Source organism: Pteropus alecto, unplaced genomic scaffold, assembly GCF_000325575.1.
Source record: "Pteropus alecto unplaced genomic scaffold, ASM32557v1 scaffold14, whole genome shotgun sequence".
NCBI lineage: Eukaryota > Metazoa > Chordata > Mammalia > Chiroptera > Pteropodidae > Pteropus > Pteropus alecto.
In genome coordinates, this window is record NW_006436810.1 from 15,870,709 (window position 1) to 15,892,095 (window position 21,387).

Here is a 21,387-nt window from a genome sequence, read left to right on the forward strand (position 1 = left end):
GCCACCAACACTGTTCAGAAGGCTGCTGCATGGCGCCTGCCTCTCCTCCTCCACTACACTCCACCACAAACAGAACGTACTCAAGAAGCATTTGACGAATGAATCAACCGACTGCCAATGGCTGAGGATATGCTTAAATCTTCAGACACCAGACTAATAAATCTAGGACTTTTAAAACAGTTCATACATATACTTCAACAGGCATTTTTTTTTATTATACAAAAACCAGGTTACTTTAAGAAAAGAAAACAAGTTACCTTTATATAGCCGTCAAAAATATCAGTCCTCCAGGTGAAGCCAACTTTTCCAATAAGAGGTAGGTGTTCTGTGTTATTTTTAAACCTTATCACAATGAGTTTCACGTATCCATTTTCAATACATCCTGAAAAGATTTAATATTTTTTAGATTACTATATACCAATGCTGGGCAGTAAGTCAAGATTCTTCAAGTTTGCTGTTCCATGAAGAATGTCTCACATGGCAACTACTAGTCTCTGATGGAGGAACATGCTGGCATAGCTAATCCAGGTGGCGGGCTCGAGGCCAGCACAGTGTGCCTGCAGTCCAGAGACAGAGCAGTGAGTGGGGGCTCCAGGAAAGTGACCTTATAGGTGAGCCAGGAGATTTGGGGTGAGCTGTTACCCACCCTGCCACTGGGGGAGAAGGTCTTCTGGTCTGATGAAGCTGACTTCAGTGAAAATGGGAAACCAGAACTGTGGAACCTAAGAAAGCAGACCCCAGAAATGGCCCAGAAAGGACAATGAACGTGAAAGAGTGACAGGGGTATGAGGGCCACTGCATATGGACACACGCCTAAAGTAAACACTTCTGCACACGCATGTAAACAAGTCAAAGCCCTTGCACATGCTTGAGACGGGAGGACTCGCCCCTCCTCGGGCAAGCTCAAGCTAAGAGCAGCCTGGCCACCAAGGGCCGGCGGAGCCCACAGTCCGCACTCCGCGGCTCCTGTGAGGGGGGCCTTCGTGCAGCTGAGCTCCACGTGCCCATTCTCGCACCTCCTGAAAAGTGACCATCGCACGTGGCAACATAACGACACCTTCACTTGTTCAGAAGACTTCAGAAAGCGACACCCGGACAAAAGTCAGACGTAAGTCACAGGCAAAGCAGACAGAAGGAGAAAGGAGAAGAGCCAACGTCCTTTGACCCGAGGGTGGCGATTTCACGGGACGAGGTAAAACCGAAGAAGCCTTGCAGCCATGGGAGCCAGAGCCCCGTTCTGAAACGGGGCAGTTCTCACGTGCAGCCCACGGGGAAGCCAGCGCTCTGCCGGCGGCCTCCTCTATGACACGATGCGCACTTCGAGTGGGACATCCGGTTGGAGGCCGAGCGCGTGGGACCCGCAGGAGGGCGCAGCTGGCCTGGGCCGCACGCTGCCGGACGCCCACAGTCTGACTTTCGTTCCAAGGACAGAGGCTGCTGAGTCATTCGCAAGAACTGCGCGGCTTCCCCGCTCCTCCCTCCAGTGGGAGCGAATGCCAATGACGCTGACCCTTCCCAGGCAACGGGGCGGGGCTCGACAGAGGCGGGCAGGGACTGAGACGCGCGCCCGGAGGAGGCGCAGTAATGACAATCAGAACGGACCAGCTGTGGCTCTGCCCTGCTCCACGTCACCGCGCAGCCACGTGCACGAGCGAGACCGTCGGCTGGCCAGACAAAACACCGGGACTTCATTCATGTGGCTGTCCTCAGGACACTGCAGAAAATGGATCCGAAAGTACAACCGCCAATAACATCTCAATGGCAGTGGTCCGAGCTAAGAAACACGACAGCTCTGCAGGAAGCAAGGACTGCTGTCATCCTGTCGTCACCAGAAATCGTCCCCTTCAGAACAAGTTCTGTAGCATGTGCAGTATCTTAAAAGGTCAGCCTTTCCGCCAACCCTCTGTAACCGCTTGTTTCCGAGACAAAACAGCCCTTCTCACACTTAAACAATGTGCACATCGAACATGTGTGTGGAAATGTGTGTGCATAAAATACATAATCTCTTTGAGTACTTATTGTACACCAAGCATTGTGCGAAGCTCTTTATGCACAGTAACTAAAAAACTACTTTAAAAGAACACCTTAGAATAACACTGTTAATTAGGTATTACAGTTTTCTGAATCCACAGGTGAGAAAACTATGCACAGAGAGGTTACGAGCATCTTGCCCAAAGCCACACTGCAGGTAAGTAAGTGGCAAAGACACGACGCAAACCTTGTTCTGCATCTAGACTCCATGTCACAATAGACAAAAACACACAGAAGGGGACAGCATAATCGCCTGCTAGTTTAACCACTGGCTGAGGGTTTGCCATGTGGCTTTCAATTTTCATGAAGTTGCACTTTCGTTTTACTGCCAACAGAGAAAAATCCAGAAATTAGCAGACAAAATGCACTTAGGAACCATTTACAGCTCCCCAAAGTGCTTGGTGATTCCTCCACCTGGGGGTCCCACGCAGGATCGCCCATTCCAACCTGCACTATGACCAGATCATGAGTGACCTGGGTTCCTTCACTATGAACTCATGCCCTCACTGAATTCCTGTGCTTCTTAAACCATTGGGTTAACCTTAACCCAATACATAAGACCATCCCCAAAACGCAGGGAAATGCCATTCAAGGCTCTTACAAGCACAGCCTTGAGAGTCATAAAGACCTCATTCCAAACCTGCCGGCTGTTCACTAGCTGTGTAGCTACGGTCAAGCTCCAAGCTGAGTAAAATAAGGATACAAATAGAAGGTACTTTATAAGGCTTTGTGAAGATTAATGGAATTAATCATAAATATTAACATTACAGGGCAGATTATTATGTATGCCAGGCTAAGTGTGTTAAGCATCTTACATGCCTTATCCCAACAATCACATTTTATCCAAAGAGCCGTCCACTGCCAGGCAGAAAGGGGACACACCATGTCCATGGACTGCAAGACTCAACATTGTTAAGATGGCCACTTACCAAAATTGATCTGCAGATTGAATACAATCCCAGTCATAACCCCAGCAGGCATTTAAATAATTTATAATCAGTATTAATGAATAAATAATAAAATTTGGCACGATGATTCTAAAATTAATATGGAAATGCTAAGAACCTGAAAGAGCTACACAATCTTGAAGAAAAAAGTTGACTTTGACTTACTACACATCAGTGATTTAGAAGAGAAGGTAGCAAAAATCACCCAATAGCAATGAGAAAAAAACCCAAAACAATGAGGATAATTTAAAGGGCCCGTGGGACAACATCAAGTGTACCAACATTCACATCATTGGGGCATCGATAGGAGAGGAGAGAGAATAAGGAATTGAAAACCTATTTGAAGAAATAATGATGGGAAACTTCCCTAACCCAGTGAGGGAAACAGACATACATGCCCAGGAAGCATAGAAAATCCCAAACAATATGAACCAAAGAGGCCCATACCAAGACACATCATAATTAAAATGCCGAAGGTTAAAGACAAAGAGAATCTTAAAAGCAGCAAAAAGAAAAGCCATTAGTTACCTACAAGGGAGCTCCCATAAGACTATCAGCTGATTTCTCAACAGAAACTTTGCAGGTGAGAAGGGCTTGGCACAAAATACTCAAAGTGATGAAAAGCCAGGACCTACAACCAAGATGACTTTACCCAGCAAGGCTATCATTTAGAATCAAAGGGATAATGAGCTTCCAAGGCAAGAAAAGATAAAGGAGTTCATCACCACCAAACCGGTATTACAAGAAATGTTAAAGGGGTTTCTTTATGAAGAAGAAAAACAGGTCAAAATATGAATAATAAATTGGCAATAACTACATATCTATCAATAATTACTTTAAATGTAAATGGATTAAATGTTCCAATCAAAAGATAGGGTGGCTGAATGGCTAAGCAAACAAAACCCTTACATATGCTGCCTAAAAGAGAATCACTTTGGATTGAAAGACTCACACAGACTGAAAGTAAAGGGATGGAGAAATATTTTATGAAAATGGGAACAAAAAAAAAATCTGGGGTAGCAATAGTCATACCAGACAAAATAGACTTTAAACAAAGGCTATACGACAAGAGACAAAGAAAAACCCAGTAATCCCACTTCTGGGTATTTATCCAAAGAAACCCAAAACACTACGCCAAAGGGACATGTGCATCCATATGTTCACTGCAGCATTATTTACAGTAGCCAAGATATGGAGGCAACCTGGGGGTCCATCAATGGATGAATAGATAAAGAGGTAGTACATACATACGATGGACTAGTACTCAGCCATTTGGGAAAAAAAAAAAAAAAGGATGAAATCTTGCCATCTGCAACATGGATGGACCTAGAGGGTACTGTGCTGAGTGGAGTAAGTCATACAGAGAAAGACAAATGTCATATGATTTCGCTTACATGTGAATCTAGAGAACAGGATAAACAAAACAAAAACAAGTTCACAGATACAGAGAGCATTTTGATGACCGCCAGATGGAGGAGTTGGGGGGATAGGGGAGAGGATTAAGAGGTACAAATGGGTAGTTACAAAATAGTCATGGGAATGTAGAGTACAGCATGGGGAATATAGTCAGTAGTAGTGTAGTAACTATGTGTGGTATCCGATGGACACTGCATTTATCAGGGTGATCACTTCATCAGTTATATAAATGTCTAATCACCATGGTGTGCACCTGAAACTAATATAATATTGTATGTTAACTGTAACTGAAGAATAAAAAAATATTTTTTAAAAAGGACTTACTATAGAGCTACAGCAATGGTATTGCTATAAACACACACAAACAGATCAACAATAGAACAAAGGGATCCAGAAAGACGCCAACACTTACAAGTGATTTTTGACACAGACATCAGAATAATTCAACGAGAAAAGAAAGTCTTCACAAATGGTGCACAAAACAACTAACTATGCATATGGGAAAATAAAATGAACCTTAACCCTTACCTCATACTTTACACAAAATTAATTAGGGATGGATCGTAGACCTAAAATGTAAAAGCTAAAACCATAATACAGCTGAAAGAGAGAATATCTCTGCTCTGTAACCTGGCATGTGGAAAGTTTTGAAGACATAAAAAGAGAAAATAACCATGAAATAAAAAAAACTGATAAGTTAGATTTCATCAAAATGAGAAACTTCTGATCATTAAAAGATACCACTAAGAAAATAAATAAGCAAGCCCTAGACTGGGAAAAAATATTTGCAAAACGTGTATCTGACACAGGACTGGTATCCAGAAGGAACATAAAGAACCCTACAGCTCAGGAATAAAGAGACAAACAAGTTTTTTTTTACAAAGGCAAAATACTTTAAAAAGATATGCAAATGACTAATAATAAGCACGTTAAGTGTTTAATATTAATGGCCATCAGAGATGCAAATCAAAACCACCATGAGCTACCACAACCACCACACAGGAGATCAGCTAAAATGTAAAAGGCTAATCGCATCAAATGGCGGTCAGGATATGGGGCAACCAGAACACTCGCATGGTGATGATGGGAGTATAAAACGGTGCAGCCACTCTAAAAAAAGTTTGGTAATTTATTGTGTGTAAATTTTTCCTATACATGAAAAAAGTTTGACAATTTTTAATACCCTAAGACCCAACATTTCATCCTAGGTATTTAGCCAAGAGAAATGAAAACATGTGTCCACAAAACAGACTTTCAAAAGAATTCTATAGCAGCTTTATTCATAATAGTCTGAAACAGAAAACAACCCAAATTTCCTGTCCATCGACAAGAAAACAAGTGAGCAAAGTGTAGCATGTTCAGTCGATGGAACACGACTCCTCAATAATGAGGAATGACTAACAATACCTGCAACAGTACATGAAACTCAAGGACATTCTGCTGAAAGAATCTGGACACCAAAGAGTGCACGAAAAAATCCAGAAACGAGAGTACACGCTGCATGATCCCATTTATGCGATGTTCTAGGACAAGTGACACTAATCTAGGGTGAAAAAAAAAAAAAAAAAAAAACAGGAAAATGTATGCAGAAGTTCTTGTACTATTCGTGAATTTTCTCTAAGTTGGAAACTATATCAAAATAAAAGGTTATAGAAGCAGCAGCACTCAATAAAGGTGAGCAGGTGGCAGTGTCGACCGCCCTCTGAAGTCCCCTCTGCTTACCGCGCTGGCTGCACCCTTCCTATGCGACCCGTAACTCTGGGCAAGCCCCAGTCCGTGTCCTCACATTCTGTCACCTTCATGGCTGACGGCACGCTTCTACCTACACTAACCTCTCCCCTTCCTAAACCCCTGCGCACACACTTCCACATTTAGTCACATGAGTTGTTCCTGCTTGCTAGAGCTGTGTCCCCAAGTGACCTACGGCCTTTGGGAACAGAGGTCACGTCTTCTGCAATGTATCAACAGCACTACTGATAGTAGCATTTCTCATTTCTCAGCTACCATTAGAGTTGTTTTTTGGGGGTTTGGTTTTGTTTGTTTGTTTGTTTTTGGCCTAATAAATAGAACACAGAAAAGGTGGGAAGTAAGGAATGCAGGAAGGAGAGGCAGGCTGAGTGAGTGAGTGACTGACTGACTGACTTTCCTAAGGCAAAGAGAAAGAAGAGCGAAGGGTGTCGAGTCAGGTCACAAGGGCCTGAAGCAGGAAAAACACCACAACCTGATGAGGGGATGGGACAGAACCCTGGATCACCATCTAAGAGACCAACTCAGTATCATAATGAAGAAACGGGACAGACAGGAGCAGCAACTCCCAGGTGTCTGTGTAAATCTTCAGTAAAGTGGCAGGGAGACCCTATGAACTCAACAATATTTGCCAGAGTATTAATATTTTAAAGCTGCAGAGACCTGACACTACAGAGGTATAATTAATAAAAAGATGGTATAATCATTAGACTCTAATGATCAAACAGAATTGGCACTAACTCTTAAGGACAGAAAATCTTCAGTATTTCCCATTCTGTTAGGTATCTAACATAAATCTCAAGGCATATACATGGCTTTTCTCTTTTCCTCAGCTAATTATTTTCAGATATCTGTTATTTTCCAAATCCCTGACCTACATGCAACTTAAGTAGCTATATATAGACATAGATCATGGAATATCAAAAGAGAGAAGGTCTCTGAACACGCTAAGGATCAGAATTCTCTCTCTCATTTTTGTTTGTTATATAGGTTGCAAGAGTCAAATGAGCTGGAGCTGTATTGGCAAGAGATTGGAAAATGGAACTCCCCATTATTTAGGAAGCTTCCCTCTCCAGTTCAGGATGTGATGACATCACTTAAATCTCCGATAATCTTTTGAGCCACTGGGTCTCTACTTTTCTCACATTAACTAGGACCCTAACGAGCTGCTTTTGTGGTGGTACCTTTTCTGATATTGATGACAATTAACTTGATTTTAAAAAGAATGAAGTATGTACTTAGACATTAAAAATTCACTGTTCATTAATTCAATAGTATTTGAAAATAGCTTTTCCTATTGACGTATTTAAAGGTTCAGACTGGTATTTTCACAAGACCTAGTTCTACTTTCCATGCCTCTGGACCAACTTTCTATCAGTCCAGTCCATCTGACTATAAATTATTTTTCTAGACTAGTCCTTCTGAAGAAGGTTAAGGGGATAGGACATGGTTATTTGTTTTGGGCTCTCCAATACCTATTCTGCTTCTCTCGCTCAGTACTTTCCAGTATTACTCTGTGAAACACACCAAGGTCAGCCCCTGTGCTTCAGGTGGTAGAAGCCAAGCTCAGCTCCACATCACCCATCCATCTGGCCACAGGACCAAGTTAGGGATGAGTTCATGACCCGGCCAGAGCCGACGGGACGCAATGAGACTCGTGTGCGGGGCGGGTGGGGGTGACGGGGGGCGAGTCTTGGAAAGGACAGCCCCAGTGGGCACGCGTTTGTGATCTCCCCCAGAAACTGCTGATCATTCGGGAAGAGAGAAGAGCAACATCGGGGTGAGCAGCGCTCTAGTTTCCAACAGAGGGGAGCCGCAGCGGGCAGGGACGGGGTCCTATGGAGCTTCAGAGGATGAGACGGCTGACAGTGCGGCTCAGGCTGTGCACCCAGCAAATAAAGCTAGAAAGGGAGCAAAGAACCAGAAGACTGCGAAGAACCCCGAATGGCTCAGCAGGAGGAAGGCATGGGAACCGTGGCGGCTAAGAGGTGGGTGATCTGAGCTCTACGCGCTGGAGAGCTGGAGTCCGAACACCAGTAAACTCACAGCGAAACCTTTTTAGTGAAACTCACATTTTTTTAGTGAAAACTAGGAAACCTCTTACTTGTGTTTCTTATTAGACTTATCTTCCTCAAGCTACATGTTTTAAGGAATTCTACTTCCACAATTGCTTTAATAAATACCTCTGAAAAAGTCACAATATCTTATTTAAACGATATCTTGGAAAACAAAAATCTAAACAAAATTAAAAACTCAGATCCTCCCTTTTAAATGATTAAAAGAATTCAAATCACCGAAGAGAAAGAACCAATCAAAATTTGAGGTCAAATCTCAAACAGAAGCCAGAGTCCAGAAAAGCAAGAGAAGATGACAAGGGCCCCCCTAAACCTCTTCGGAGCCGCGAGGCTGCCCTCACGTGTCCTGTGTCACAGCAGGGCCAGCTTCAGGGGCACGGCCTGTGCAGCTGCAGGGCCCCCTCCCCCTCGGCTTAGCGCTCTGCTGCCACCGCTGTGGAAGTCTAAACAACGTCCGCACGAGGCCCCTCCATGGTGTCGCTGTCCTGCCTACGCGTAAAGTGCCACCCGCTCCTGGTGAGCCCTGCCAGGACATCCTGCAGGTAGAGCGGGGCCTCCTGCCCTGAAAACCGTCATTTGTAATGCTGACTTTTCACGGGTCACCAGACGTACAGGGCAGGAAAATGTGCTAATAGCCACTGATGAAGATGCTGTAAGAAATTGGCTGTCCTAATTTTTCTAGGAAATCACCACCCAGATGGGACTGTACTATTTCTAATGTCTTCCTGTAATGATAAATGCTTAGAGAGAATAAGCTGCCCCAGAAACATAGAAAGCAATTAGTATCAAGGAACAAAAAAAGTCATCTATTTCTAGAATCGCAACAATAAAAATGAGACAATAGGCTATAAGGGAAAATATCTAAAACAAACAATAAAAACTTTAAAAGAATTTCTTAGAGAGGTTATCTGGGCTTATCAGGTTCTGCTGCTGAAGAGCTGAATCCTATATCTTTGGTAGGAAAACATAAGTTTCTAAGGCCTATAACTTCTTTTTATCCCCTCGACATTTTCTATTATACCTTACAGAGTAAGCACTAAATGTTTATTATTTAATCCACATTTTAATGAAAAACAGATTGCAAAAACCCTACAGTATATAGAACAAATCTAACAGATAATAGAAACAATCTAAAAGAATTTACTCACAAAGGCAACACAAAAGTGAATTATCGATGAGTGGAGAAAGGTGTAGGATCCTCTACATCTCCCAAAGACAGCGAGGAAACATAAATAAACGGAGAGATAGTCCCAAACCTTAAATAAAAATGTATCGATTCCTTCTAAATGAATGTATGCATTTAATACAAATCTGATCAAATTCCGAATGATATATTTTAAAATCTAGCCAAGTACATATTAAATACATCTAAAAGAATAAGTGGGTGACAATAACTGAGAAATCTTTAATAAAAGTTCATCAGTAAGAAATTTTATATTAGGGAAGGGACATATATTTTCATAACAAAATACACAAGTAAAGCTTGAAGCATCTGGCCTGGTGTGGAGACGTGCAGAAGAAGCATTGATCCTCGAAAGAGAGAACGGATTCTAAGAGGGGAAGGTCTGGGAACCTCCAGACTGTGCAGAATTTTTACATTCATCAAAGGAAGAATGAGCTTATGTACAATTCAAAAAAGCCTTGCAAGATCCAAAACAGGATGTACCAAATTAAAAGGCAAAAGATAAAATGGAGAAAATATTTGCAAAGGCTGTAACTCATACAAATCCTGTAAACATTTAAAACAATGGAATCCATCAAGCAGAAACTAGAAATTCAGTTCGAAAAGAAACGTAAAAATAACGACAACAGCAGCAACAGGTGACAAGCATCCCAGAGGCATCCTTACTGCCTCACCTGAATCCTCCAGGTATCTTGGGAGACAGGTCATGTGGTTACCACATTCTGCAAGCGAGGACGCTAACTGTCCAGGGTCACACACCTGTGAGAGGCGACACTGAAGCTGGACCCTAGGAAGATGCCCCTTGAACAGCCTACCTGATGGCGGCTAAAATAACCATAAACCTCTGCTGCAGTCAATAGTTTTTTTAAATAGTTAACCTCATATTCAAAGACATATGCAAATTTAAAACAGATGTTGCTTTTGCCTCTGAAATCATCAAAGATTTTTCAAAGTAATGCTCATGATAATGGTGCTATAACCATGAAAAATGGAATCCTAAAAGTCCAACATTAGGTCAATAAATCATGATCAAACCAAACAATGAAATATACGACTTTCAGAATCAAATTTTGAAAGACACTTTGGTGACACAGGAAAACGCTTGCAATTAAGTGTAGGGGGAGCGGGCACAGTTCAGGTAAACTGGTCCACAGACACAGACCTAGAACGGAACAAAATAATGAACGATAGTGGTCCTTGGGCGGTTTTTATTTGCTTCTTTATAAATTCCTATATATTCAGAATTTCAGACCACATAATAAGAAAAAGACATTAGTTTTCAAATGCATTTTTATAACGACATAAAAGGTCAAAGGCAGAAGCAGCACATTTTGTTACCTAAAAATCCCTTCCCTTTGCTTCTCTATTGCTCTCCTTCTCAATCCTGATAAAAAGACTAAACATGCAGTACTTTCCCCGTCAGCTTCTCAAATTAGTAATAATTAGCTTGAAACAAAGATCAAAAAATGCACATTCCTTCATATTTTGCACTGCTGATCGCACCCTTTTTCAAGCTCTATTTACACTTCAAAGACACAACTGGGCTATTTCCTGTCTGCTCTTTCACTAGGCTGCACCGTTCCCACCAAAGTTCTTCACGAACACTGCGCGGAAGAGGCGACCCAGCAGGCCTGGGCCCGCTGCTGGCAAGGCCGCCGCGCTGGCACCTGGGCCCTTGGGTCCGCTAACTGGCACGAGCTCCCACGGCGCCTGCGCGGTTTGCACCCGCTCCGCGGTGTACGCCGTGCGCCGGCCTTCCTTCCGTGAGCCTGGCGTTCTGCCAGCGCCAGGCAGAGGGTGCCTACGCGACCCGCCCCAGTACGAACCCAGGGCGCTGCGTCTCTACCGAGCTTCTCGGGTAGATAACACTTCGCACGTGTCCTCACAACTCATTCCCGGAGAAGCAGCACACCCTGTGTGACCCCACCGGGAGCGGGCTCTTGGGAGCTGGCACCTGACTTCCTCCCACATCGTCCCATGCACCCTTCCCTTTGCTGATTTTGCTCGTACCCTCACTGTAATAAATCTCAGCCATTGACACAACTCCTCCAGAGTCCTGTGTGGATCCTAGTGGATCACTGAGCCTGGGGTTGGTCTTGGGGACCCAATGCCAACAGTCCGTTCACATTTCCAAAAGAAGAGAAAACAAAATGGATATAGAAAAACCCACCATGCACTTTTTATAAGCTTTCCTCAGGTTTTCATTTACGAATCACTCAGTATTCCCTTGTCTGTTTCTCCTCCCCTCCCTTCTCGTCTCCTGTAAATCCAGTTAAGGTGACAAAATATTTCTTCACCCAAACTTCCTTTTTAGCATAATTTTAGTGGCAATACACAAAGGAGCTGGCAGCGAATGTGTGCACATTCAGGGAGTCATAATTCTTCTTTGAAAAGAGATCACTGGGATCCTTTCACGAAGACTCTGGTCACAGTGGCAGGATTCATGAAAACACTGAGAGAGAGAACTTCCCAGGTCCTGGGGGAGGACGATGACAAAGGTCCAAGGAGAAACAGTCAAATGAACCTTCAGGGAAAAGAAGAAAAGATAGTGATGCTTTTTATTCACTGTCAGGTGGTGCTGAGGGCGGACAGCGCTGTCCTCGACACAGTGGCTGGCTGGCCCGGATGATGCCGGGAGCTCGAGCAATCTGCTATAGAAAGGACCTCGGCTGCTCGTGACACGCCACAGACCTGCTCTGACCTTAAAGGGCACTGCAGGTAGTCACGCCCGGGAACTGAGCCCACCAGATCAATGCTGGCGTCCAAAGACTAGAGCCTCAGCTATGGCCTCAAGTGGACAAGGACAGCACTGCCGGGCGCAGGGACGCTTATCCCCAAGTGTCCACCCTTCAGCTCAGGCGTGATCTTCTCTTCTGTGACTCAAGAACCTCGCTCCAGGCACCAACAGCTAACTCGGGTCTCCTGGCTTGTTTCCAGTAATATGTTTTGTTTTGTTTTGTTTTAATCCAAAGAACCTTATAGCAAAGCACATGAGACAGAGTTAAAAAGATAGGACAAACAGGTATTTTGTTCAGAGAAAATATTGTGGCCAAGAGGCAGAGAGCATCAAATCACCTGAACGATTTGCTGGGTCTGCTCTGTCTCAAGATAAACAGCGTGGATCTCCTATCTGCACCCCCTGCATAGTCAACTCTGGAACTTCGGTCAGTCTCGGGTGGCTTCTGTACAGTGCATGCTATACCACTCCCCACAGACTGCCCGCCTACAGTCAGGCCAAGTTTCTCACTGATGACGTCAGCAGATAGAGCCACCTCAGTTCCAGGGACATGAAGATAAAATGGTTTACCCTTGATGCAGAGAAAGTGTTCTTTAAAAACAGGGGCAAGGTGCTATCATGCTCGACTGCAATGACACAGCTGGAATTTACTAAATATACCCCACGGCATGGTACCACAGAGAGTTTCTCAAAAACTGCAGAGGACGTTGGAGTTTGTACTTTTTTGAAATGTGAGAATGACTCTGATGGCAACAGCGCCCTCTGCTGATCCTAACCGTAGAACCACACGCAGAGGACCTGCATCTGCGTCGTGCATCCTTCTCATGGTGAAAATTTGTTTCCTCATTGTGAAACAACAGATGCAAGGTGACTTGTTCCCAGCTCAGTTTCCTGTCACGCTCCAATTTCCTTAGCCTCTTGCACATTGTAACAACCATATAACCTTCTCAGGGGGCTTCTGGCATTGGCAGAAAATTGCTTTAAAGGCTGCTCCAGCAAGCCAGCAGAGAAGGCCCTGCCTGACTTCCCTTCTGATGCCAAAACTTTAAACAGACAGACAGACTCACACACCTGAGAAGATACACTCCAGAAGCATATCTCTGAAAAGTACAAATATACAGGAAATCATAGAGCCGGGTGCCAAGACTCTGGAGTCCGCCCGCCTGGGTACAGACGGGGCCCGGCGTGTGCAAGCTATACAGAACCAGAGCTGACCTACACTATCGGCTTAGGCCACCTCTTCATTGACGCCATGGGAGAGATAACGGTACTCAACTCACAGGCTTGCTATGAAGATTAAGTTAAATAATTAATATAAACATAAAACATTCAGCAAGAACCTATGATGAGTGCCCCTGAATGTTCTGTGTCGCTATCACTGTCATTATTAAGGGCACAGCTTCGGTATGAGGAATGCACACAGAGCCCAATCAACATTAGGCTGTGTTTGTTCAGAACCAGGAGAGGCAAGGCCGTCTGTTCTAGATGCCCCTGAGACAGACCTAATCCCCTGGAGAAGAGAATGACAGGCTCTCAAGACTGTAGATCGCATCAGATAAGAAACACTGGAGGTGAGAGACACCTGAGGATATAGGTTGGAGCCACAGAGAAGCCAGAGACTAAGATCTCTGCCGACGCCAGCCCGGAGGGCACAGGCGTCTGCACCCTGGGTACAGGCCGGGGTGCACCAGGAGCACCCTCAGCACTGTGTGCCGGGAAGAGGGATGAGATTTTTCTCACTTAAATACCAGAATAAAGGTAAATGGACTGAAGTACAGAGAAACTAATTTGGGAGCTGTTTCCAGGGCAGGCCCCGATCAGAAGTTGCAATGCAAATCCAAGCCCAAGAGAGGTCATCATCCAGATCACCTTTCAGCTCCTTCCTAATTAGCAGAGTCCAAGATTCTGGGTGTAGCAGAAAGAGCAATGAGAAAAACTAGAAAATATGAAAATTAAACAGTCTAAGCAGTCAAAAAGCTAGAAAAAAAGATGAAAATGAACCTAAAGAAAACAAATGATTTTCTGGAGGGTCAAGGGACAAGGCTAAAAGTAAACCTGTCTCAATTCCCTTCTTTTATGTTTCCAACTTTGGAACTATGTAAATGTGGTTATTTTTTTTTTAATGTACAAAAAAAGCAAAGCAATCCTGAAAAACAAAAAAATCAGCTGAAGCAAATCATAATTGTACATCAGAGTGGTAGCATAACCACGCAGAGGAAGATTATTTTAAGTGACTTGATTTTATATCTCTAGCATGATATATCTTTAGCATATAAAGAAACGCAAGGAAATTCTTAATTAAGAGAGTATTCGATAGGTTCATTATTAATAATATCAGCTTTGTTATTTTGAAATTATTACATATTGCGATGTTTAGAACAAAGGCTTTCAGGGCTGGGCACAAGTAGGCAAGGCGAGCCTGAGCTACCTTGCCATGCTAGAGCACAAATAAGCTACCGAAGATAACTAGAGTCATGTCAAAAGCATACAGGAGCAGATGACCAGTGACAGGACAACCTGAGTATCACAATAACAATAAAAAGAATGATGACTGCAAATAGAATAAAGTACTTAAGCTATATTTTTAATCAATGATTTCGTAATACCCCCCAAAAAACGTACAAGTCATCTTTGAAAACTGTGAGAGCATTAACTCACTAGTCTGTAAATTAATAAAGAGAAAGAATCAAGCATGTACCCACTTTCCTGTACTAACTATATTTCATGGTAACTAAATAGTTAATAAAAGAAAAATCTCCTTTACAGAAGAATTCTACTAATAGATGTAGAGAGGATGACAGAACTAGGGAATTATCATTTTACAATCACTAATAAAAATAAGGGACATAGGCACCCATCATTTGGTAAACCATTTGGTAAACAGTCATGGAGAAGTTAATAAAATAAGCAGGCTGAAAAATCCCTGAACCTACTGATCAATCTTAATATAAGTAATATTTAGAAAGGCAGATATTACATCATTCTGATAAATACAAGAGTAAGTACAGGGCTATGAAGCATTCTTGCCAAAAAAAGAAAAACCTAAATCTAATCAAGCCTCTAAACACGACTATCAGTGTACAGGAAATACGGAGACAGAGAAACACATTACACTGAAAGCACCATCCAAAATGCAGAAATTGTAGAAAGAAATAACAGATTCAGTTTCTTCCACAAATAAATGGCATGAAAAAAGAAGTAGCTTGTCAGATCATATGGGACTGACGAAGCACATCGACCAATGCATGAGACACAAACGGGCTTAAAGCGAGAGGGTGGCAAAGCTTGTACCACGCTAACTTTCATCAAAAGAAATCTGGAGTGCTCACATTTATCAGATGGAACAGTTTTCAGAGCAAAACTGTGACCAGGAATAAAGATGGTCATCTCTTAAATGATAAAGAGGTCACTTAGTCAAGAGGACATAAAACTCTCCAATGTTTATGAATAAAACAACAGAGCTTCAAAATACATGTAGCAAGAACTGGCAGAACATCAACGAGGACTACACGAATCCACAATCATAGCTGAAGATCTCCATATGCCTCTCTCCATCACCAGGAAAACAAGTGGGCAGAAATCAACAAGGATGCAGCAGACTTCAGCACTCTCAACCACCTTTACCTGATTAACTTTTACAGGACACTATACCCAAAGTAGAATACACCTTCTTAATACACAAGGAACATGTACAAACACAGACTACATTCTGAGATATTAAACAAGTCTTAATGAATTTAAAAGAATTCATGTCATTCAAACATATTCTCTGGTCACAATGGAATTAAACTACAAATCAGTAACAGAAAAACCTCCAGAAAAATCTCAAATCTTTAGAAACTGAGGAACACATTTCTATCCAATCTATAGGTCAAAGAAGCAAGCAAAGGAAAATTAGAAAGGTTAAAACAATGAAAATTAAAATTAAAATTAAAAAACAGAATTCGTGGGATTCCAGAAAAGCAGGACTTAGGGAGACATTTGTAGCATGAACTGTCTCAAAATTAAAAAAGGAAAGTTCTCAAGTCAATGACTTCAGCTTTCCCATTAAACTAGAAAAATTAGAGTGAATTACAAAGTAAGCAGGAAAAAAATGGAAATAATAAAAACCAAAGTGCAAATCAAAGAAGTACAAAGCATAAGAACAATAGAGAAAATCAATGAAACCAAAAGCTGATTCCCTGAAAAGATCAATAACATTGATAAACCTCTAGCCACACTGATCAGGAAAAAAAAAATCAAGAACACACAAATTACCAATCAGGATGCAGATGGTATTACTACAGAGTCTACAGATATTAAAAGACAATGGAATGTTATAAACAACTTTATGCCAATAAATTTGGCAACTTAGATAAAATGGACAAATTTCTTAAAAGACACAAAATATTAAAGCTCAGTCAAAAAGAAACAAGTAATAATCTAAATAGCCCTATACCTATTAAAGAAATTGAAATAGTTTAAAAACCTTCCACAAAGGAAGCTCCAGGCCTTGATGGCTTTACAGGTGAATTCTACTAACCACGTAAGGAAGAAATACTACCAACTCTACGTAAAATGCTCTCAAAAATTCAAGAGGAAGAAATATCTCCCAACACATGCTTTGAGATCAGCAGTGGCCTAAGACCAAAAAATACAAAGACATTACAAAACAATGAGAAGCTACAAAGGAAGAAAAGTAACAAAGATGAGATACTAAAAATCTTAATTGCAAAAGTAGTATGAAGAAAATTCTGAAACAATCCAAAAGACATAAAAAGCATTTTCGAACAAATTGAAAGACAATCCACATTCCTGGGTAGGACAATTCAACAAGAAAGATGTCAACTCACCCCAGGTTAATATATACATTTGACACAATTCTAATAAAAATACCAACAAGCACAGAAAAACCCTGACATCTTCCTGAGCCAAAAAGCAAAGAAGGTTGAAAGATTAATACAGGTGTATCAAAGGGCACAAAAGCCAGCTTGAAGCAGACCCCACAGGCTGAACTGGGGACAACTTTAACTCCAAAAAGAATAATGTCTGTAATTGATGATAAATAATGGATGGTAAATTGATGATAAAAACCCAAGAGTACAAAGTAACACTAAACAAGAAAGACAGAAGCAGAGCGGGGTGGGGGGGAGCGAGAGCGCACGCTCAAAATTATTTCCGCCATAGAAGGGGTGACACATTGATTTCTTGACCTGAAAATCAGTGGTTAAAGGGTTAAAGTATTCACCCTGTCGTTATAGAAGTTCACCCAGTTGATGAGAAAAGTTTTTTACAGAAGTTCAGCTAATAAATGTAGAAGTAATTAGAAACCTTTCCTAAATTCAAACAAAACATCGACTTAGGGAGATTGTTAATGGATATCAAATCCATTGGATGAAAGAACTTTGGGGAACAGGATATTAAGAAATAAAGTATGCAATTTCCCCTATAAAATATTATTACCAGAAACATTAAACTTGAATCTACGCAAGGCCTCACAGCAAGCCTGGAGTCTGTAGGACACAGAGGGATGGCACCAAGAACAGCCGGATGGACGAGGTGGGAGAGGGTGTTGCACATCACTTCCTCTGACTTCCTTCCTTCCCTTGGCTGCAGTCCCCTCCCTTCCCCTAGGTCTCTGTCTCAGCTGTGGTGACCATGACACACCTGCTGGATTGCACTCTTATCCTGGGTGGGTGCTACAGGGGCCCTATTGCCAAATTCACCACATTCCTTTGAGAAAGAAGGTAAGAGGCTGGGGGAAGGGGCATGATGGGCAAAACAAGGCGGCAAGGGTCAGCGGAAAAGGAGAGCGGAGAACATGCCCACGGGAGAGACGTGATGATGGAGGAGTCAGCTCTGGCCGAGGGATTTCACAAGTCCTGGGGCAACACGGGTGTCTGGGAGGGAGCCGCCAAACAGTGACCAGAGTGGAGGATACTTCTTAACTCAGAGATGAAAACTAGTCCCCTGTCCTCTCTAACCTTTTAATTTCATGCTGAAACAAAAACTCAATTAGTGTCACCTTTCTTGGTAAAGAGATTGTGAAATGTGCTACACAGGTAGGAAGTCCCGCCACTGTGCATGTCGACATGGAGCTGGAAGCCATGCAGGCCGCGCTCTGGGCTGTCATCCAGAAGGGGAGTATGAGCAGGCAGCTCAGAGGGACTGAAAAGCAAAACAAAACATGCACACAAATTGGTCAGCACCGGAGATAAAGGGCTTGAATTGAAAATACTCTTTAAAAAGGTCACACCCACTCAAAGCCCCAGCCGCTATCGACCCTAGTCTAGAGGGCTCCCAGTGACCTTCAACACCAGGAACCCGCTGCTCCGTGTTCCTTTGTCAACATCCTTTAAAACAGGCACAGGTGTGAGCTCCGTGGGTTTCCACGAGACCACGGCACACACAGCTCTGAGGCCCGCCCGGCATGGCAACTCTGCAAAGGCAGCTCTGCTGCTCGGTGGCCTCAGTGTCCAGGGGACAGGAGAGCCCGGCAGGAAAAGGCACCTACAGACCCACTGCTACAGCTACAACAGACCTACAGGTGAGGCACCTAGGCAGAAGACCAAAAGCCATGATGAACAATGTTTTATTCAATAAGAAAAACCTTAACAAGATAACAAACAAAAGCATTCGGGAGCTGCTCGATGGTATCTACAAAGTGAGTGTGAGCTGTGGTAGAAAGGAGAGCCTGTTGCCCAGCCCCCCACCACCCGAGGGCCTTCAAATCCAGGAAGAGACATGCACCATACAGACCGGGCAAAAATGTATCTGCAGGCCAGACTGGGCCCAGAAGCCCCAGGCCCGCGTGCCTTCGAGATACGAAGGCTCTTGCTAGCGCAAAGAACTTGGGTGCCATGATGCACTAGGACCCTGTAGGTGTGACGGTCTCCTGACCCCAGGGATAATGTTCGGCTGGCACATAATCCTTAACCCCAAGCCAACAAAGCAAATATGTATTTGTGAACAATCCAATTATTTTAGCAACGGCTAAGCAATTACGCCTGTTGGCTTGTGTCTACTGATTAAAAACAAAATGTCTTTGTAGCTGTTCTCAGGATATTAAGATGGTATCAAGTTCTAATTGTTTAGATTGACTTTACAAAAATTGAATACACAACACACAAATACATACACAGTGGCTGAGCCCAACGTGCTCCTCTCCACAAGGTGATGGAAATGAAGAGTTGCCATGACAAAAGCCAGTTCTTCCTCCCTCTGAAAAGATAATTAAAAAGAATAAAAGAATATATTTTTGAAGTGAAATATTTTCATTGTTCACAAGGTCACCGTGAAGATCACAGCGCATTTCATCTTATAGACAGATGCGGTCTCTGACTCCTGTGACATCAGCACAGCGCTGACACATTATCACTGCTAGCACGTTACTGCGACCTAAGACGTGCATGTCACACTGACAGCAGAGCTGCCACTCACCCAGATACGCAGCACGTGCAGGGCCAAATGGGTTAACACCCTGGTGCTTGTGAAATATCAAAACACTGTGTTGAACACGGTAATTGTGAAAATATGTCTTGGTAGTTCCAGGTTGTTTCAAACTCTTTCCAAAAATAATTCTGGAAGAGCTCGACAGAGACTTAACGTGTGGTGCAGAGCCCTCTCTGCACCTAGTACCTGCATGACGTGGCAAAGCCAGAGGGAATAATTAGAGTCCCACTCTGTGCCTGTCCATCAGTTTGACGGACATCGAAAATGTGCCAGTACAGGAACTGCTGCCCTCTTCTCCCCAGTTCCACCTGATACTGCCTGGTGTAGGTCACCAGGATGGTAAATCTGAAGTGGCCAGACAGAGGACAGTTAGATCTGCCAGAGTCCTTGTCACTATGCAGGCCACCAGAGCGGGGCAGGCAGACTGCTGCCAGGCCCACTAGTCGCCTTCACACAGAAAGCCGAGCAGGCTGTAAGAGGCCCGAGAGCACGCTGTGGTCGATCCTGGTCCTGCCATCACAGGCGGACCTTCTCAGAATCAGAGTCGTGATTTGCTGTCTTAAAGCATCCATGGGCCAAGGCCACAGAGAAACTTGTGGAGTACACGGGAACATCACACTGTTACGCTTTTCTCTGAAGTGACAGTCCAGACAGTAACCCCAGAGGAGAGAGCTGGCTATCAGCCTGACCCCATGAAAGAAGCAACCTCATCTGCTGGGAACGGATAAGTCCCTGGACACTCAGGCAACACTTGATGTCACATCCGCAGGATCAGAAACACGCGTGCGAGACCACCGGGTGGGACGTGGAGACGGAGATTGGCAGAGAAGGCACACGGAAAGAACAGAAGACAGGAACGTGGATCGACGAGAAGGAGAGCAGGGATGTCCCGTGACGTTAAAGGAATAACGTGACGAAGGCACCAGGCAGAACGGGTGGTCTGCACGCGTGTGAGCCAAGCAGCAGCGAGCCGCCACGGACACCAGGTCAGTGCTAGAAAAACGGAGTCGGCGGGGAGGCAGAACGCACGGGGCTTGAGAGGTCATGCAGGGCCGTGCATCTGGCACCGTGCCCAGTGGGGGGCACACTGGGCTGTGAGTGAGGAGAGGGCACTGTCCACGCGGGGCGCGTCTTACCTTCCACAGCCCCACCAGGAGGCCCGGGTTTAGGCGGAAAAGCCGAATGATCCCGTCACAGCCCATCACGGTGGAGCCGGGCAGATCCCTGAGGCTGTACTTGGCAATTAGAGAATGCCATCTAGGTCTTTGAAGGTGCATGTCAAAGAAAGGAACGAGAGGGATGAGCATTCACAGCTGCGGTGCTGTCGATTCTCTTTAGTTGACCTAAAAATACTTTTGAAGAACATACTAACGACATGCAGGCTGAGGACGAGGGCACAACCACCCTGTATAAACAACAGGCAAACGGGCACATCCGGCTTCTCGCCCAGCTGTCGTCTCCCTTCCCGCCCTCTCGCTCGTGCTGCCGGCTCGAGGCCCAGCCAGAAGCTGAAGAACCGTGAGAGGGAGGAGGAAGAGCCACCTGCTATTCCTTCCCTCACGATCCAGCACAATGCTACAATCACAGGTCTCAATATGGCTCCTAACTGAGTGAAATAACGGGTAAGCAAAGACGAAATACTCTAAATGACAAAAAAGCAGGTTCTCCCCATAGGCTACCTGGAAGTAAACATACTTTTTAAAGTTATTATCAATATAACTCAGATAGCAAAAACTGTAACGTTAGAAAATAAATTCAAACTCAAATCATGAGTGTTTTCATGAAGGAGATGCACTGTGAGAATTAGTTACTAAAAGTAAA

General features: G+C 43.7%; 1 protein-coding gene across 1 annotated transcript in view; it reads right to left on the reverse strand.

Moving 5' to 3' along the window:
* FBXO15 (F-box protein 15) overlaps nt 1–21,387 on the reverse strand; it is a 36,847-nt gene that overhangs the window by 5,759 nt on the left and 9,701 nt on the right. Inside the window, exons 5-8 of the mRNA XM_006913764.3 lie at nt 20,703–20,829; nt 19,253–19,335; nt 18,140–18,282; nt 258–382 (exon numbers count right to left, since the gene is read on the reverse strand). Of these exons, the coding sequence (XP_006913826.2) occupies nt 258–382; nt 18,140–18,282; nt 19,253–19,335; nt 20,703–20,829 (478 nt within the window). The remainder of the gene's footprint in view (nt 1–257; nt 383–18,139; nt 18,283–19,252; nt 19,336–20,702; nt 20,830–21,387) is intronic.